Source organism: Triticum aestivum, chromosome 4A, assembly GCF_018294505.1.
Source record: "Triticum aestivum cultivar Chinese Spring chromosome 4A, IWGSC CS RefSeq v2.1, whole genome shotgun sequence".
Classification (NCBI taxonomy): Eukaryota; Viridiplantae; Streptophyta; class Magnoliopsida; order Poales; family Poaceae; genus Triticum; species Triticum aestivum.
In genome coordinates this window covers 625,282,228-625,296,927 of record NC_057803.1, presented here as the reverse complement: position 1 = coordinate 625,296,927, position 14,700 = coordinate 625,282,228, and the positions used below count along the sequence as shown (strand labels likewise).

Sequence of the window (14,700 nt, the reverse complement as noted above, 5' to 3'; positions counted from 1 at the left end):
ATTTATTAGCCCCTAAGTATTTTGTGCCAAATTTTGATCATGGATTTAATTAACTAGATAATGCATGTCACAAGAAATAATGTCATTGAAAACTGAAAACTATGTTTAAATAAGAATACAACGATATTTTTTTATGACATATATTAACATGTTGTCAGTAAAACTATGGTTAAATTTTAGCATAAAATACGAAAAGAACGATTAGACCAGGACGGAGATAGTAGCTTATTTTCTTTTTTGACGATCGGACGGAGCTTAACGTAAATCTAACCGTGGTGTGATTCCACAGTAATTTGGAGGCTGTTAATAAAATGTGTCTCGAGTGAGTGAGACGTGGGCCCATCTGTCAGCGTCACATGGAACTTCGTTCACATCCACATCCTTCGTACTCCAAGTGTGATATCCAAGCAAAGATAAAATAAAAAAAGAGAAATTAATAAACCTCGCTTAAACCTCGTCCGTTCGGTCGTTCCGACGACCAATGCTGCTCCCGCACCGGAGACCCAGCCACCGTCTTCTCCGGCAACAGCCGCCCCCGCCCCCGCCCCCATCCCAAACGCCGCCGCCTCCTCGCCGGCGCGGCCCTCCCCCGGAGGCTCCGCCACCACCTCGCCGCCGCACCCCTCCCCTCGACCCGTCGGCCTACGCGGGCCTCCTCCGGGCCGCGTCGAGGGGGCGGTCGCTGCCGCTGGCCAGGCTGACCCACTCCCACATGCTCCGCGCCGGTTTCCATCCGGGCCTGTTCCTCCGCAACAACCTCCTCGCCTCCTACTGCCGCGGCGGCGACATGCGCCACGCTCGCCTCCTGTTCGACGGAATGCCGCGCCGGGACGCCGTGTCCTGGAACACCCTCATCGCGGGCTACTCCAGCCAGGGCGGGTCCGGCGCGCGCCTCGCGCTCGCCGCCTTCCGGGACGCGCGGGGCGGCGGCGTCCGGGCGGACAGGTTCACCTACGCCGCGGTGCTGGCGGCGTGCGGCAGGGCCGGGGACTGGAGGCACGGCCGGGCGGCGCACGGGCTGGCCGTGGTGAGCGGGCTTGCGCAGGACGTTTTCCTGACCAACTCCATCATCGACATGTACTCCAAGTACGGGTTGATTGACGAGGTGAGGCTGGTGTTCGACCGGGCTGAGGAGCGGGACGAGGCGTCGTGGAATCTGCTGCTGTCGGCGTACGTGCGCATGGGATGGCCGGAGGTGGCTGTGCACGTGCTCGTCTGGATGCACCGGTCAGGGGTGAAGCTTGATAGCTTTGCCTTGGGTGGGATCCTCAAGACTTGCTCCGAGCTCCAGGGCTCCGAGGATGTCCGGAGGATGCTGCACGGCTGCGTGGTTAAGGTTGGTTTGGACTTGGATATGTTTGTCGGGAGTGCCATGGTGGACATGTATGCCAAGAACGGTGGACTTGAGGAGGCGATCAAGGTGTTTGACTGCATCCCGAATCAGAATGCGGTGGTTTACGGTGCCATGATCGCGGGCTTCGCTCGGTTAGGTAATGACCCTTGCCCCGAGGTTAGAATCGAAGCTGTCAGGCTTTTCTCAGACTTGCTCCGGATTAGTGTAAAACCGTCCAGGTTTACTTTTAAGAGTGTGCTCGAAGTCTGCAATTTGACCAATGCGGTGCACTGTGGGAGGCTGATACACGCTCATGTTATATTCAATGGGTTTCAGGACGACGAGTTCATAGCAAATGCGCTGATTAACTTGTACTCCCAAGCACGGTCAGTAAGTGACAGTCTGAGGTGCTTCCAGATGACACCCAGGCAAGATGTCGTCACATGGACATCCATGATTACAGCATTCACGCATGATGAGAATTTTGAGCAGGCACTAGGCCTGTTCCTAGAGTTTCTTTCTGTTGGAAAAGAGCCAGATCAGTTCACTTTATCGAGTGTCATGAATGCCTGTGCTGCTCTGAGTCTACCAGCAACCTGTAAGCAGATACACTGTTATACGATCAAATCTGGACTTGGTCAGTTCACTGTGTGCGGCAATTCTCAGATTTCTATGTATAGGAATATAGGTGATGTTGAGGCTTCAAAGAAGACATTCGAGCAGATTACATGTCTGGATATATTCTCATGGTCTGCAATGATTTTGAGCTACGCAGTCCATGGCCATGAAGGCGAGGCTCTAGTGCTCCTGGAGAAGATGAAGGATTATGGTGTCGTGATAAATGATATTGCTTTTCTTGCCGTTCTCATTGCTTGCAGCCAGCAGGGGCTGGCAGACGAAGGTTTCAGGTACATACTCTTGCAAAGTAATGATTGACCTGACTGTTTTGTTGTTTCTCAAAAAGTGCTTTGTCTTCCTCCTGTGAATTTTTAGTATCCTCATGTGTATTATATATGCTAGTAGCAACTTATGAAGGACATTAAACGTTCAATATTCAACTCATCCTACACAGAATGCATATGCCATAGCAAGGGAGATATGATAGTCTGGGAATTGTGTTGTGCAATGCAACATAGCTAAGTGTAGCTCCAAAAATCGATTTGCCAAATGCCTCACATTCTTGCTCCAAAAAGACATGTTAAATTAGCTACTATTTACTTGCGCCAAACCTAGGGGTTACCTATATTGTGATATCATACCTACCCTCCTGACTGGAAATGTAGCTTGCGTTCAGTTTCTCATGTGAACTATATTTATACCTTTCCTAATTACCAATGTCCAGGGACTGGTAAGATCACCAGACTTGAAGTAACACCGCCAATGCCGGTCCCAAGCCCGGATGCAAAAGGTGGAGGGTTCAAGTTTGACATACCCTTCCTGAACAAAATTATGCATGCTCAGAACTAAAGTGTATGATGCTAATTGAAGAATGTGCTATAAAGGAACGTTAGAAATAGGGCAGTCTCCTCTATTTCTGGCACTTCTATCCAATTTCTCAACAATGTTCACAATTCATCAAGTATGTCTTTTTGTAATGCAGGCACTATGAGAGCATGCTATCAGATTATGGCTGTTCCTCAAATACGAAGCACAAAGCTTGCGTAGTTGACCTCCTTGGCCGTGTTGGTAAGATATCTGAGGCTGAAGATTTCATAATGGGGTCTGGATCAGAAAATGACCCAATACTTTGGCATGCACTGTTGCGGGCATGCAGAATCCATGGGGACAAAGAGAGAGGTATAAAAACCGGAGAGAAATTAATGGAACTCGAGCCCTTCGCTGTTACTTCATATGTGGTGCTGTACAACCTCTACATGGATGCCGGCAAAATCTCATTGGCTATGAAGACTAGAGGCCTGATGAGAGAGCGAGGCATGAGTAAGGAAGCCGGGATTAGTTGGGCCGAGTTTGGGGGATCCATCCATCATTTTACTGATGGAAATAACTCCTGCCCACACAATAATGCAGTTCATGCCAGATTAGAAGAGTTGCTGGTCAGTGTGAAACAGAAGACTGAGCGTGGTGGAACGGACATTTGGGAATTAGGATTCCAGAGCAGAAAGGATGGCAAGATCTCACTTGCCAGACATGGTGAACTACTGGGTGTGGCTCTTGGGCTATCCACTTTGCCATCTGCTGCTCCTGTAACAGTTATGAAGAACCAGAGGATATCCTGGGAAAGCCATGAAACACTGAAGTTGCTATCAGCAAGGGAAAACAGGGGAATAATTGTCAGAGATCCGACTCATTTTCATCGTTTTGATCAAGGTTCATGCTCTTGCAGAGACTACTGGTAGACATAAGTGATATATAACCTTGGGAGTAGAAAAACCTTAGAAGGGTCAGCGGAACAGTTTGGCCATTCTTGCAGCTGAGGTTGAAACTGGTGTCTGGCAGTTGGGATCGGAGGAATGAGAGGATTACAGTAAAGGGTACAGTGGCATTCCACTGAACGGAAGCTGTGCCATTCCACTGAACAGAAGCTGTGAACATGTAGCATACGATTGTGCTTGATGATGTCCAACTCCAGCCACGCATCACTTTGCGATTAAGCGTCACACGTCTCGAGCTGTTCATCTCTGCTGAAACCATGGGATTGCTGGAGATGTGAAGGCAGAGCTGCTTCCCTGCATCTCAGCTAGAACTGTGGCTTAATCGTATATACTTGGGGCATTTTTGTGAGCAAAATGTGCTGACCTGAACAGCCGGCAGCTGCTGTTTTGCGCCATGGTAAAATCTGAGGCCCATCTGCAGCACGTACACTATAGTCACACTGCTGTAGAAGCTGTGGTAGAAGTGTTAATATTGAGAAGTTCCTGATGGGGAGAAAAGCTCATTGTGAAACGAATGATGCGCTACACTCTCACCAAGATGAAAGAATTAATTCACTGGGAATTTTTTTTGCACAGGCTGACGTAGGTTACAGGTATAGTTGGAAACACATGCTACGTTTATGCAAGTAACTTATGATATTTTTACATAGCTATTGAGCTGAAATTGCATTTATATACCCTTGTGCTGAATCACAGAAATTCTAATAATAAAATCCTTGGTGTACATTCGTGTTTTAGATACAAATGCAGGAGTTTTCACTGATTCAAAACACATCATTCTCTTCAGACTTAAGAAACAAAATTCATACATAATAAAAAGAAAATAATCTTCTTAGGTCAGAACTATTTAGCCTCTCACCTTTTAGGGTGAAGGAGGTGTTTCTTGATTCTGCCGACAATTGTTAAAGGGTCGCGCTAACTGCCACACGTGTGGCAGGAAGGGAGACGCACCACACGTCTCTAATGTAAACATATTGCCACGTCATTGCATGCATGCATGTAGGAATCTTTTTGGATTTTTAGTTTTTAAAATGTTTTATCTCTTAAAAGAAAAATCCGATTGAAAATCCGTTTTCACCATTAAATCCCTCGTGATGAGATCTTCGAAACTAGATCTCATGTTAATATGTTTTGATGAAATTTTTTTTGGATTAAAAGTTGCCATGTCTATTGCATATGAATTACCATGATGTTTACACTGAAATTGCCATGATATGTTTCAGCTATTTTCTTCTACATTTAAATGTAAATTTTGACATTTATAAAACGGGGAATTAAGAAACTAGACTTGCCATGAACCATAAACTAAAATTGCCATGATACATGCACGTAAAATTGCCATGGTTCATACAAAAAATAATTTTCATGGTCAAAGTACTGGAGTTGCCATCATCAAAATACTAAAATTGCCATGATCTACAAACTAAAATTGCCACATGACAACTTTAGTTTAAGCCCTATGGCAACTGCAGTGTAAACACCGTGGTAACTTCTGGCAAAAATTTTTTTTTGTCGAAACATATCAACATGGGGTCTAGTTTTGAAGATCTCGTCGAGATGGATTTAATGGTGAAAACGGATTTTTAGTTCGCTTTTTTATTTAGGAGATACAACATTTTTAAGCCGAAAACCAAAAAAAAATCTGCTGATGTCATCTATTCATACGTGGCAAAATGAGTGGTGATGGAGGCGTGTGGGCGATGTGCAAACGCCCAGACGTGTGGGCGTTAACATTTCCGTTGTTAAAACCGTTTACTTGCGCGTATACTAGTTTGGTGATCTGTGTTAGAAGTTAGAACATGGTTGTGCTGTGTGTGTAGTTATCATATTGTATAGGGGCTTATTTGCTTATTTCCCTCTTGTGTGTATGTACTGGCTGTTGGCCCCGTTCAATACAAGAAGCTCATTTTGTAACAATCTGGTCTCCGGTGAGAGTTTTGATAGGAATATGCAACTTGTATTCCCATGAGGCCATAGGCCGATATATATATACATGTACAGGTGTGAAACATATGCAGGAAACCCCTTATACAACAGGATAAATACAAAGGGGTACATGACTTATATTATAACTCTAACACCCCCCCTCAAACTCATGGTGGATGAACAACACTGAGTTTGGAGAGATAAAAGCCATGTTGTGCTCTAGTCCGAGCCTTCGTCAGGAAATCCGCCAACTGTAACTCAGAAGGCACATACTGAAGAGCAATAACCTGATCCTGCACAGCAGCGCGCACATAGAAAGCATCAACACCAATATGCTTGGTGACCTCATGCTTCACAGGATCGCGTGCAATGCTGATAGCACCTGTACTGTCAGATAAAAGCAGAGTCGGTGTAGTGACAGAAACACCAAAATCCTGAAGTAACCACCGTAACCAAGTCACCTCTGCCGTCAAAAGAGCCATTGCTCGCAACTCAGCCTCGGCACTCGAACGGGAAACTGCAAGCTGTTTCTTCGTCTTCCAGGCAATGAGAGAACCACCAAGAAAAACACAGTAAGCAGAGAGTGAACGGCGATCGGAAGGATCACTAGCCCACGTAGCATCCGAATAGGCCTGGAGTTGTAAAGAACTGGAGCGAGGAAAGAATAGACGGTGAGAGATCGTGCCTCGAAGATATCGAAGAACACGAAGGAGATGACTATAGTGAACCGAGGTGGGGGCAGAGACAAACTGACTCAGAATATGAACCGGATAAGAGATGTGCGGACGAGTGACAGCTAGATAGACAAGACTGCCAACAAGATGACGATAACGCGTCGGGTCAGGGAGAGGATCACCATCAGTAACACGGAGGTGAACATTGAGCTCCATAGGAGTCTCAACAACGCGCTCGTCAGTAAGAGCAGCACGAGCAAGAAGATCCTGGATATACTTTTCCTGGGATATAAAAAGCCATCAGAGGTAGAAGAGACTTCAATCCCAAGAAAGTAGCGAAGAGGTCCAAGATCAGACATAAGAAACTGCTCACTAAGACGGGCCTTGACAAAGGCAATATACTCGGGGTCATCCCCCGTGATGATCATGTCATCAACATAAAGAAGAAGAAGAGTCCGACCACGAGGAGAAAGGTGAATAAACAATGCTGGATCATGAGCACTTGCTAAAAAACCAGCAGCAGTGATCACAGAGGCAAAGCGCTCAAACCAGGCGCGGGGGGCTTGCTTAAGGCCATAGAGAGAGCGACGAAGACGACATACCATGCCATCAGGAACAGAATACCCAGGTGGTGGCTGCATGTACACCTCCTCACGCAGCTCACCATTAAGAAAGGCATTCTTAACATCAAGCTGAGATATAGACCAGTGGCGTGCAGAGGCAACGGCAAGAAGTGTACGAACAGTGGTCATATGAGCCACAGGAGCAAAAGTCTCGTCATAATCACGACCATGCTCCTGCTGAAAACCACGAGCCACAAGACGAGCTTTGTGACGCTCAAGAGAACCATCGGAGCGAGTCTTAACCTTGTAGACCCACTTACAAGTGATCGGACGGACTCCGGGAGGAAGAGAAACAAGATCCCAGGTACCAGTGCGTTCAAGAGCAGCAATCTCCTCTGCCATCGCAAACTGCCATTCAGGATGAACAACAGCCTGACGGTAAGAAGTCGGCTCAAGAACAGCAGCACCAGCGGTGGGAAATCCAAAGCGATCAACAGGCGGACGAGGACGAGAACGCAAGCCATAAGTAGGCTGAGAGGAAGATGACGACCCATCCACAGAGGCATCGACTGGTCGTGGACGACGAGTGTAATGCTGAGGAAAAGATGGAATAATAGAAGGAGGAATCGGCAAGGTAGAATCAGGGGGTGGCGACGAAGAAGTCACCGGAGATGAAGGTGTAGAATCCGGTGACAGGCTGGGAGAGGAGACCGGGGAGGAAGTCACCGGAGATGAAGGTGGAGAACCCGGTGACATGCTAGGCGAGGAGACCGGGGAGGATGATGGCTGCAAATCAACTAGATGTGGAGAAGGAGAGGAAGTGGAACGGAGAGGTACAGTCTCGGCGGGGGTGATAGGTGAGTCAGGAAAAGTGAGGAAAGAGATATCCTGCACTGAAAAAGTCGAGGAAGATGGGCGTGGGTAGAAGGGACGAGACTCTTCAAAAGTCACATCTCGAGAGATACGCATCCGACGACCAATAGGATCCCAACAACGATAGCCCTTATGCTCATCACTGTAGCCTAAGAAGACACACTCAACAGACTGAGCGGTCAGTTTGGTGCGTTCGCGAGGGGCAAGAAGAACATAGCAAACACAACCAAACGAGCGAAGCATCGAATAATCGGGAGAACGATCAAAAAGTCGCTCGAAAGGAACACCACCCTGTAGAGCAGCGGAAGGCTGTATATTGATAAGATAGGTGGATGTGGAGACGGCCTCAGCCCAAAAATGAGGCGGGAGAGAGGCAGCAATCATCAATGCACGAGCCGTCTCAAGAAGATGTCGATGCTTTCGCTCAGCCACACCATTCTGAGCATGAGCACCAGGACAAGAGAATTGAGAGAGAGTCCCGTGCTCAGCAAGAACACCACGCAACATCTTAGAGATATACTCGCCAGCGGAGTCAGCACGAAAAACACGAATGGGTGAAGAGAACTGAGTATGAACCATGGCAGCAAAACGCTTATAAATAGACAACACCTCAGAACGAGAAGTCATGAAATAAAGCCATGTGTAACGAGAGAAATCATCTATGAAAATAATATAGTATTTATGACCACCTTTCGAAGCGAAAGGGGCCGGACCCCATACATCAGAATGGACTAAATCGAAAGGACGCTTAGACACTGACTCACTATGTGAATATGGTAACTGAATCTGCTTGCCAAGACGACAACCCTGACACTCTAAAGAGACATCTCCTGAGACAGACCCCAGAAGGCCTCGACGAACTAAAGAAGACAACCGAGAACCACACAGATGACCAAGTCGATGATGCCACTGCTGGAAAGAACCAGTGACGGAGGCGACAGAAGCGGAAGAACTGGCGATGGTGGTGGCAGCAGAAGGAACATGAAGCCAGTCCAACTCCCAAAGACCCTGAGAATCACGGCGGCGAGGGCCAGCCCCAACCAGAGTGTGCGTGTGACGGTCCTGGACAGAACAAGAGTCAACGTCAAGGATGACGCGACAACCAGAATCCGTAAGTTGACCAGCAGAAAACAAATTCATGGTAAGTCGAGGAACATGAGCAACATCAGGAACAGAATAAGAAGGAGTAGTAAGATTGCCTCTACTAGCAACAGAAAGTGGAGCACCATCAGCAGTGAAGACATGAATAGGAGAATCCAGTGATCGAAGAGAGGACAAAGTGGAAGAATGAGAAGACATGTGAAAAGAAGCTCTAGAGTCCAGAACCCAGGGGGATGTACCTGACTGTGTAGAGGGTGATTGCTCAGTGCAGGAAGCATCAGTCACAGAACCGGCAGTACCCGTCGAGGAAGAACCTGAAGCCGCGAGCAGACGCTTAAGTCTCAGAATATCCTGCTCAGTCAAAGCAATGGCTGAAGCTGTCGAGGTAGATGACGAAGTCCCTGAAGATGATGATCGAGCCTTGCGCAGGTGTTTCTTCTTCGTGTAGCACTGAGACTCAAGATGACCATCATTGTTGCAATAAGCGCAATGTGGACGGGGGCGACCTGAGCCTCCAGAAGGAGTGGGCAAGAGCGGCGGAGCACTCGAGCGAGAAGGGGTCGGTGGAGCAAGTGGCGTAGGAGCACGAGTAGCGAGCACAGAGGGAACCTCCAGCAAACCAGCACCACGTAAGCGAGTCTCCTCAGCACGAATCTCAGAAAGCGCCTCCATGAGAGAAATACGGCCACGAGCAAACAACTGAGCACGCCGGGGCTCAAACTCCTTACGGAGCCGAGACAAGAACTCATAGACGCGATGAAACTCCAAATTGGCCTGGACAGCCTGGCAACAGGGGCAGGTACGACACCCAGCACTACGGAGAGAATCAAGCTGGCGCCAGATAGCAGAACTCTGTGCATAGAAGTCATCAACAGTGGAGTCACCCTGCTGAAGAGCATGCTCCTGACGGATCACAGAGAGGTATAAGGCATCACCAGAGGGCTGATAGCGCTCACGAAGACGTGTCCACATCTCAAAGACAGTAGAAAGACCCAGAAATTCAGAAGCAAACTGAGGCAGAACACTAGCAGTGAGAACAGCTGCAGCACGAGCATCATCATCAAGCCACTGGGTGTAAACAGCAGAGCACCATGATACGTCTGAAGAGCCTCCTCATAAGCCAAAACCCTCTCATCATAAGCACGATCAGCAGCCTCATCAGCAACCTTAGCCGCATCCTTGGCGGCCTGATTAGCATCCGTAGGAAGAACCGATGGAGTTGGCGGAGTAGGGGCCACCGGAGGAACTAGACGTGGCGGACAGCAGACCTCGTCAGAAAGAACACCCCAAAGACGGATGCCACGCATGTGAATGCGCATGAAGCCAGTAAACTCGGTGTAGTTAGTACCATCAAAGATCACCGGACAGCGAGGGACAGCTACATAGCCCGATGCAGCAGACTTTTTTTTTGAGAACCGACGAGAGCACCAGCGACAGCAGAGTCGGGAACAGCGGAATCAGGTGCGAGATACTGGTGGATCGGACGACCTGATCGGGCGGGCCGGCGCGAGCGACCTGATCGGGCCGGCGCTGGCGACTGGAGACTGGATCGGGCGTCCGCTGGAGAGGACGCTAGCGACGGGATCCGAGCGGGAGAGAGAGCGCTGGCGATGGAGCAGCTTCGAGCGGGAGATCGGCGCTACTGGGAGATCGAGGCCGGCACCGTCGATCGGGGAAGAGAGCAGTTGGGACCCGGCTACAGGATCTTGGGCAGGACCTGGCAGCTGGATCGGTAAGAGCGGGACCTGGCGGCTGGATCGGTAAGAGCGAGACCTGGCTGGATGGGTCACGAGCGGAACCGGTCGGCTGGATCGCGGGCGGGACCTGGCGGATCGATCTGGGAGTCTCGATCGGGGGTGGGAGGGAGAGTCAGCGCAGCCAAGGATGAAGGCGTCGCGACGGAGGTGGATCAACAGCACGAGTTGCGCGTGCTATAAAATTGACCTAGCTCTAATACCATGATAGGAATATGCAACTTGTATTCCCATGAGGCCGTAGGCCGATATATATATACATGTACAGGTGTGAAACATATGCAGGAAACCTCTTATACAACGGGATAAATACAAAGGGGTACATGACTTATATTATAACTCTAACAAGTTTCATGCTCAAGGAGGGCGCTGGCTAGCACATGAAGCTCCTTACAGTGCGGTATGAGAATCGTTTCCACATTCTTGTAAGCCTTGTCCAATAGCTGATTCACCTCCTCATCGACCTGTGCAGTCTTCTGCCCCCTCATGGTCATCCTCTTCCCACCGTGACTTTAAAGAACGCGGGGGTTACCTATGACACACAGAAGATTATTCTAAAATGCTACTCTCTCCGTTCGGAATTAGTTGTCTCGGATATGGATATATCTAGAACTAAAATATGTCTAGATATATCCATTTCTGCGACAAGTAATTCCGAACGGAGGGAGTAATAGGTAATTATTTTTTTGCACCTATAATACACATGGCACCCCCACTAGATCCACCCCTGCCACCACCACAATCGTCGTCGTCGTAGGAAACAAGGCCGACCCACCCACTCATAGCATACCTGGTGACCATGTCTATTGCCAGCTGCGTCGCCTGGCTTAGATCAGCCAATGCACCAGCAGTCACCTCGCTCTCACCAAGCTGAATAACTCGGCAAGAATTATTTTGCACAAGCTGACAGGTTAGCAGGTATAGTTACAAACACATGGTACGTTTATGCAAAGCACCTAATGATATCTTTATACAGGCTTTTGCAGCTGGGAAAATGTATGTAGCTAGGACTGAAATTGCAATTATTTATCCTTATGCTCAGTTGCAGAAATCCTATTCAACTCTGAAATACAAATCTCAAGGGGCGAAGGGGAGGGTGTGTGTGTGTGTGATAGTAGCAGTTTTTTTATGATTCATTCAAAGTTTCAAACACACAATATGCAAAAGTGCAAAACACTTCAGACTTGTCTGAAACAAAAGGTCAGAGAACATCTCCTTTGCATTTGTTGTCATGCAGCTAAAGGATCAAAAGAAGAAGAAAAAACTTGTTAGGACAAAACTGTTTTGCATCTCTGTTGTTTTCTCATTTAATTAGTTGACGATACAAGTTCATTTATCTGGTCTCCGGTGAGAGTTCCATGCTCGAGAAGGGCATTGGCTAGCACATGAAGCTCCTTGCTGTGCGCCGTGACTATCTTCTTCGCGTTCTTGTAAGCCTTGCCAAGCAATTCTCTCACCTCCTCATCGGCCAGAGCCATCGTATGCCCACTCGCAGTCGCTGCCTTCTTCCCGCCACCACCATCACTGTTGTTGCCATAGGAAACAAGGCCGATCAGCTCGCTCATACCATACTTGGTGACCATATCTTTCGCCAGTTTAGTCGCCTCGCTTAGATCAGACACGGCGCCAGAGCTCACCTCGCTCTCTCCAAATATAAGCTCCTCAGCCACCCTGCCTCCCATGAGTATGTCCAATTTGGCCAGCATCTTCTTCCTTGAGACTTTGTACACATCTTCTTCCTCCGGCAACTGCGTCACCATGCCGAGAGTGTTCCCCCTCGGGACAATGGTAGCCTTGTGGATTGTGTGAGCACCGTCCGTGTGGATAGCAACAAGGGCCCTCCCTCCCTCGTGGTACGCACTCATCTTCCTGCAATTATCAGGTAACACTGCCGATTTTCGCTCGCTGCCCATCATGATCTTGTCCTTTTTTTTTGAACAGTCATGATCTTGTCCTTGGCGTATTCAATGTGATCCATTGTAACAGCTTCTGCCTTATCCTTGGCAGCCTTCAGGGCAGCGTCATTCACCAAATTTGTCAGGTCTGCACCTGAGAATCCCGGTGTCCCCCTCGCAATGGTCATCAGATTCACACCCTTGGCTTTGACCTGAAAAGAAGCATCATAGAGAAAGGTCAAAGTCTTGCAACTACGAAGACACCTTATCTTTTTGGACAGAGTTTGTACCTTTGCCATACAAGCCTTGAGGATCTGTCGTCGACCCTCGACATCTGGACTAGGAACGTGTCGCTCCCACCTTGGGATTTTTCAGGTACTGAACAATGTCCTCAAGCTCAGCCTTGGCTTCGTCGACTCCCTTGACATGACTGAATCGCGTGGTTGGTTTCGTGGACACGTCATTCGAGTCATCCAATCGGTCGACCAGTCTGTCAGCCAGACCATTGCCGTAATAGATCACAAGGCCGGTGGCCGCAATGGTCCGCAGGGTAGGCCAAAGCTCCTTGATCAACTGATCTTTGAACGCCGTGTCAAATGATGATGTCTCACCTGCGGGCAAAAAAAAAAGCAAGTTGTGGAACAAATGGTATGCGGGATCAATCAAAAAGAAGAATGGCAGCGAAAGAAACCTCCAGTGTGCAGCTGAAGGGTGACGAGGGCTTTTACGTAGTCGGAGAGAGCATGAGACTGCGTCGGATTCTTGGCTTCGAAGTCCTGCACGACCCCCTGTGCTCTCCGAAGTTCCGTATCTCCTCTGTAGGTTTCCGCCTGCAGCAAGCACGCACCAAGTAAGTGCATTATAAGTTTTACAGAAGGAAACCTAATCAGTTCCTCCATGGCAAATGGCAGCAGTATTAATTCTTTTTTCCTTTTATTTTGTGTGTCATCTTTGCATAGGGGCCATGATAATCTTCTCGGAGTCGGGTAGTTGGCAGTGGCCAGTATATCGATTTGAAGCTATAGGTCTACATACCGACGCCAATGGTGCTTTTTGCAGCAGGTACCCTGGAGCTGGAGGAAGGAACAGCAGCTGCCGCACCGTAAACCCGCCTTGCAGCCAGCGACAGAAACACGTGCAGAAATCAAGACGACAGGAGAACATAACCTTATGGCTTCCAGCCCCAAAATCACTGTCGGTCGTGGCGCCACCGGTCGGGCCGCTCCCGTGGCTGCTACTGCCTACTGTCGCCGCACGACGACAGCAGGTTAAAGCGCCTCCACTGCCCCGAGGACGGCACCGTCGTGGCCTTGAGCAAGCCCGTGGGGCTGGGGACATGGCTCGTCGGCGGGTACGACGGTGGCTGGGCCGTTTCGTTCACGCTGGCCTCCATCAGGATCGCCAACCTCTTCTCTGGCGCCGAGTGGATGCTTGCCAAGAAACAGACGACGATAGTCTGCGAGGGCCAGGGCCATGGTCACGTGGTCGCCTTCAAAATTGTATTCTCCGAGCCGCCAACCTCAGACAGTTGTATCCTCGCCGCCATGACACTTAATTGCGGCGTCGCGCTCTGCAGACTCGGTTGCACAGACCGTGGGTGGACGGTACAAGGATGCCCAAGTGTACAGCTTCTCGACATCACCTTCAGCAACGGCGAGCTCTATGGCCTACGTGATGGAGGGACACTCGTCAAATATGACATTGGTGCGAACGATCGAGGACGGTGCGCCCATGATCATCGCGGAACATCAGCTAAGCCATGCAAAGGATCTACCGCACCCGTCATGGGACTACCACATAGATTATGCCGATTACATCTTCGATCTGCAGGGCGAGCTTGCGATGGCATCCCTTCGCACGTGGTTGCCAAACCTTGAGCCTTTCTTCAAGGTGTTCAAGCTCATCGACGTCTGCACCGGTGGATCGGACGCACACACTACAAGTACAAGTGGATGAAGGTGACAAGCTTGGGTGAGCACGCCTTGTTTTGGGAAAGAAATTCTCTAAGGCGGTTCACGTGCCAGCAAACATGCACGGAGGAGTGGAGAGGAATTGCATCTACTGCTCACGACATTGTCGTTTAGGTCCAAATGATGCCGTCCCTAGTGACAAGGTATTCTTGACAATCCCAAATGAGATCGGTGACCAGACGTACTACAAGGAAGACGACATGAAGAGAGACATCGCC

At 49.0% G+C, this 14,700-nt stretch overlaps 2 protein-coding genes across 2 annotated transcripts; one reads left to right on the top strand and one right to left on the bottom strand.

Annotated features, from left to right (window-relative positions):
- Positions 1-468: 468 nt before the first annotated feature.
- Positions 469-4,299, top strand: LOC123087713 (pentatricopeptide repeat-containing protein At3g13880). The gene is made up of 2 exons (XM_044509809.1): positions 469-2,241; positions 2,934-4,299. The coding sequence occupies exons 1-2, from the start codon at positions 482-484 to the stop codon at positions 3,688-3,690; spliced, it is 2,517 nt and encodes an 838-aa protein (XP_044365744.1). The 5' UTR covers positions 469-481; the 3' UTR covers positions 3,691-4,299.
- A 6,659-nt stretch (positions 4,300-10,958) lies between these two features.
- On the bottom strand, positions 10,959-12,530 carry LOC123084122 (ATP-dependent zinc metalloprotease FTSH 4, mitochondrial-like). The gene is made up of 3 exons (XM_044505890.1): positions 11,943-12,530; positions 11,408-11,520; positions 10,959-11,127 (listed from the first exon to the last, which is right to left on the bottom strand). Exons 1-3 carry the CDS (start codon positions 12,528-12,530, stop codon positions 10,959-10,961), a joined length of 870 nt encoding a protein of 289 aa, XP_044361825.1.
- Positions 12,531-14,700: the final 2,170 nt, after the last annotated feature.

Coding starts and splice junctions, on each gene's coding strand:
- LOC123087713 (XM_044509809.1), top strand. CDS start 482: ATGCTGCTCCCGCACCGGAGACCCAGCCACCGTCTTCTCCGGCAACAG. Junction 2,242..2,933: donor CTGGCAGACGAAGGTTTCAG/GTACATACTCTT, acceptor TTTGTAATGCAG/GCACTATGAGAGCATGCTAT.
- LOC123084122 (XM_044505890.1), bottom strand. CDS start 12,530: ATGGGCAGCGAGCGAAAATCGGCAGTGTTACCTGATAATTGCAGGAAG. Junction 11,521..11,942: donor GAGACCAGATAAATGAACTT/GTATCGTCAACT, acceptor CTAACCTGTCAG/CTTGTGCAAAATAATTCTTG. Junction 11,128..11,407: donor GCAATAGACATGGTCACCAG/GTATGCTATGAG, acceptor CGTTCTTTAAAG/TCACGGTGGGAAGAGGATGA.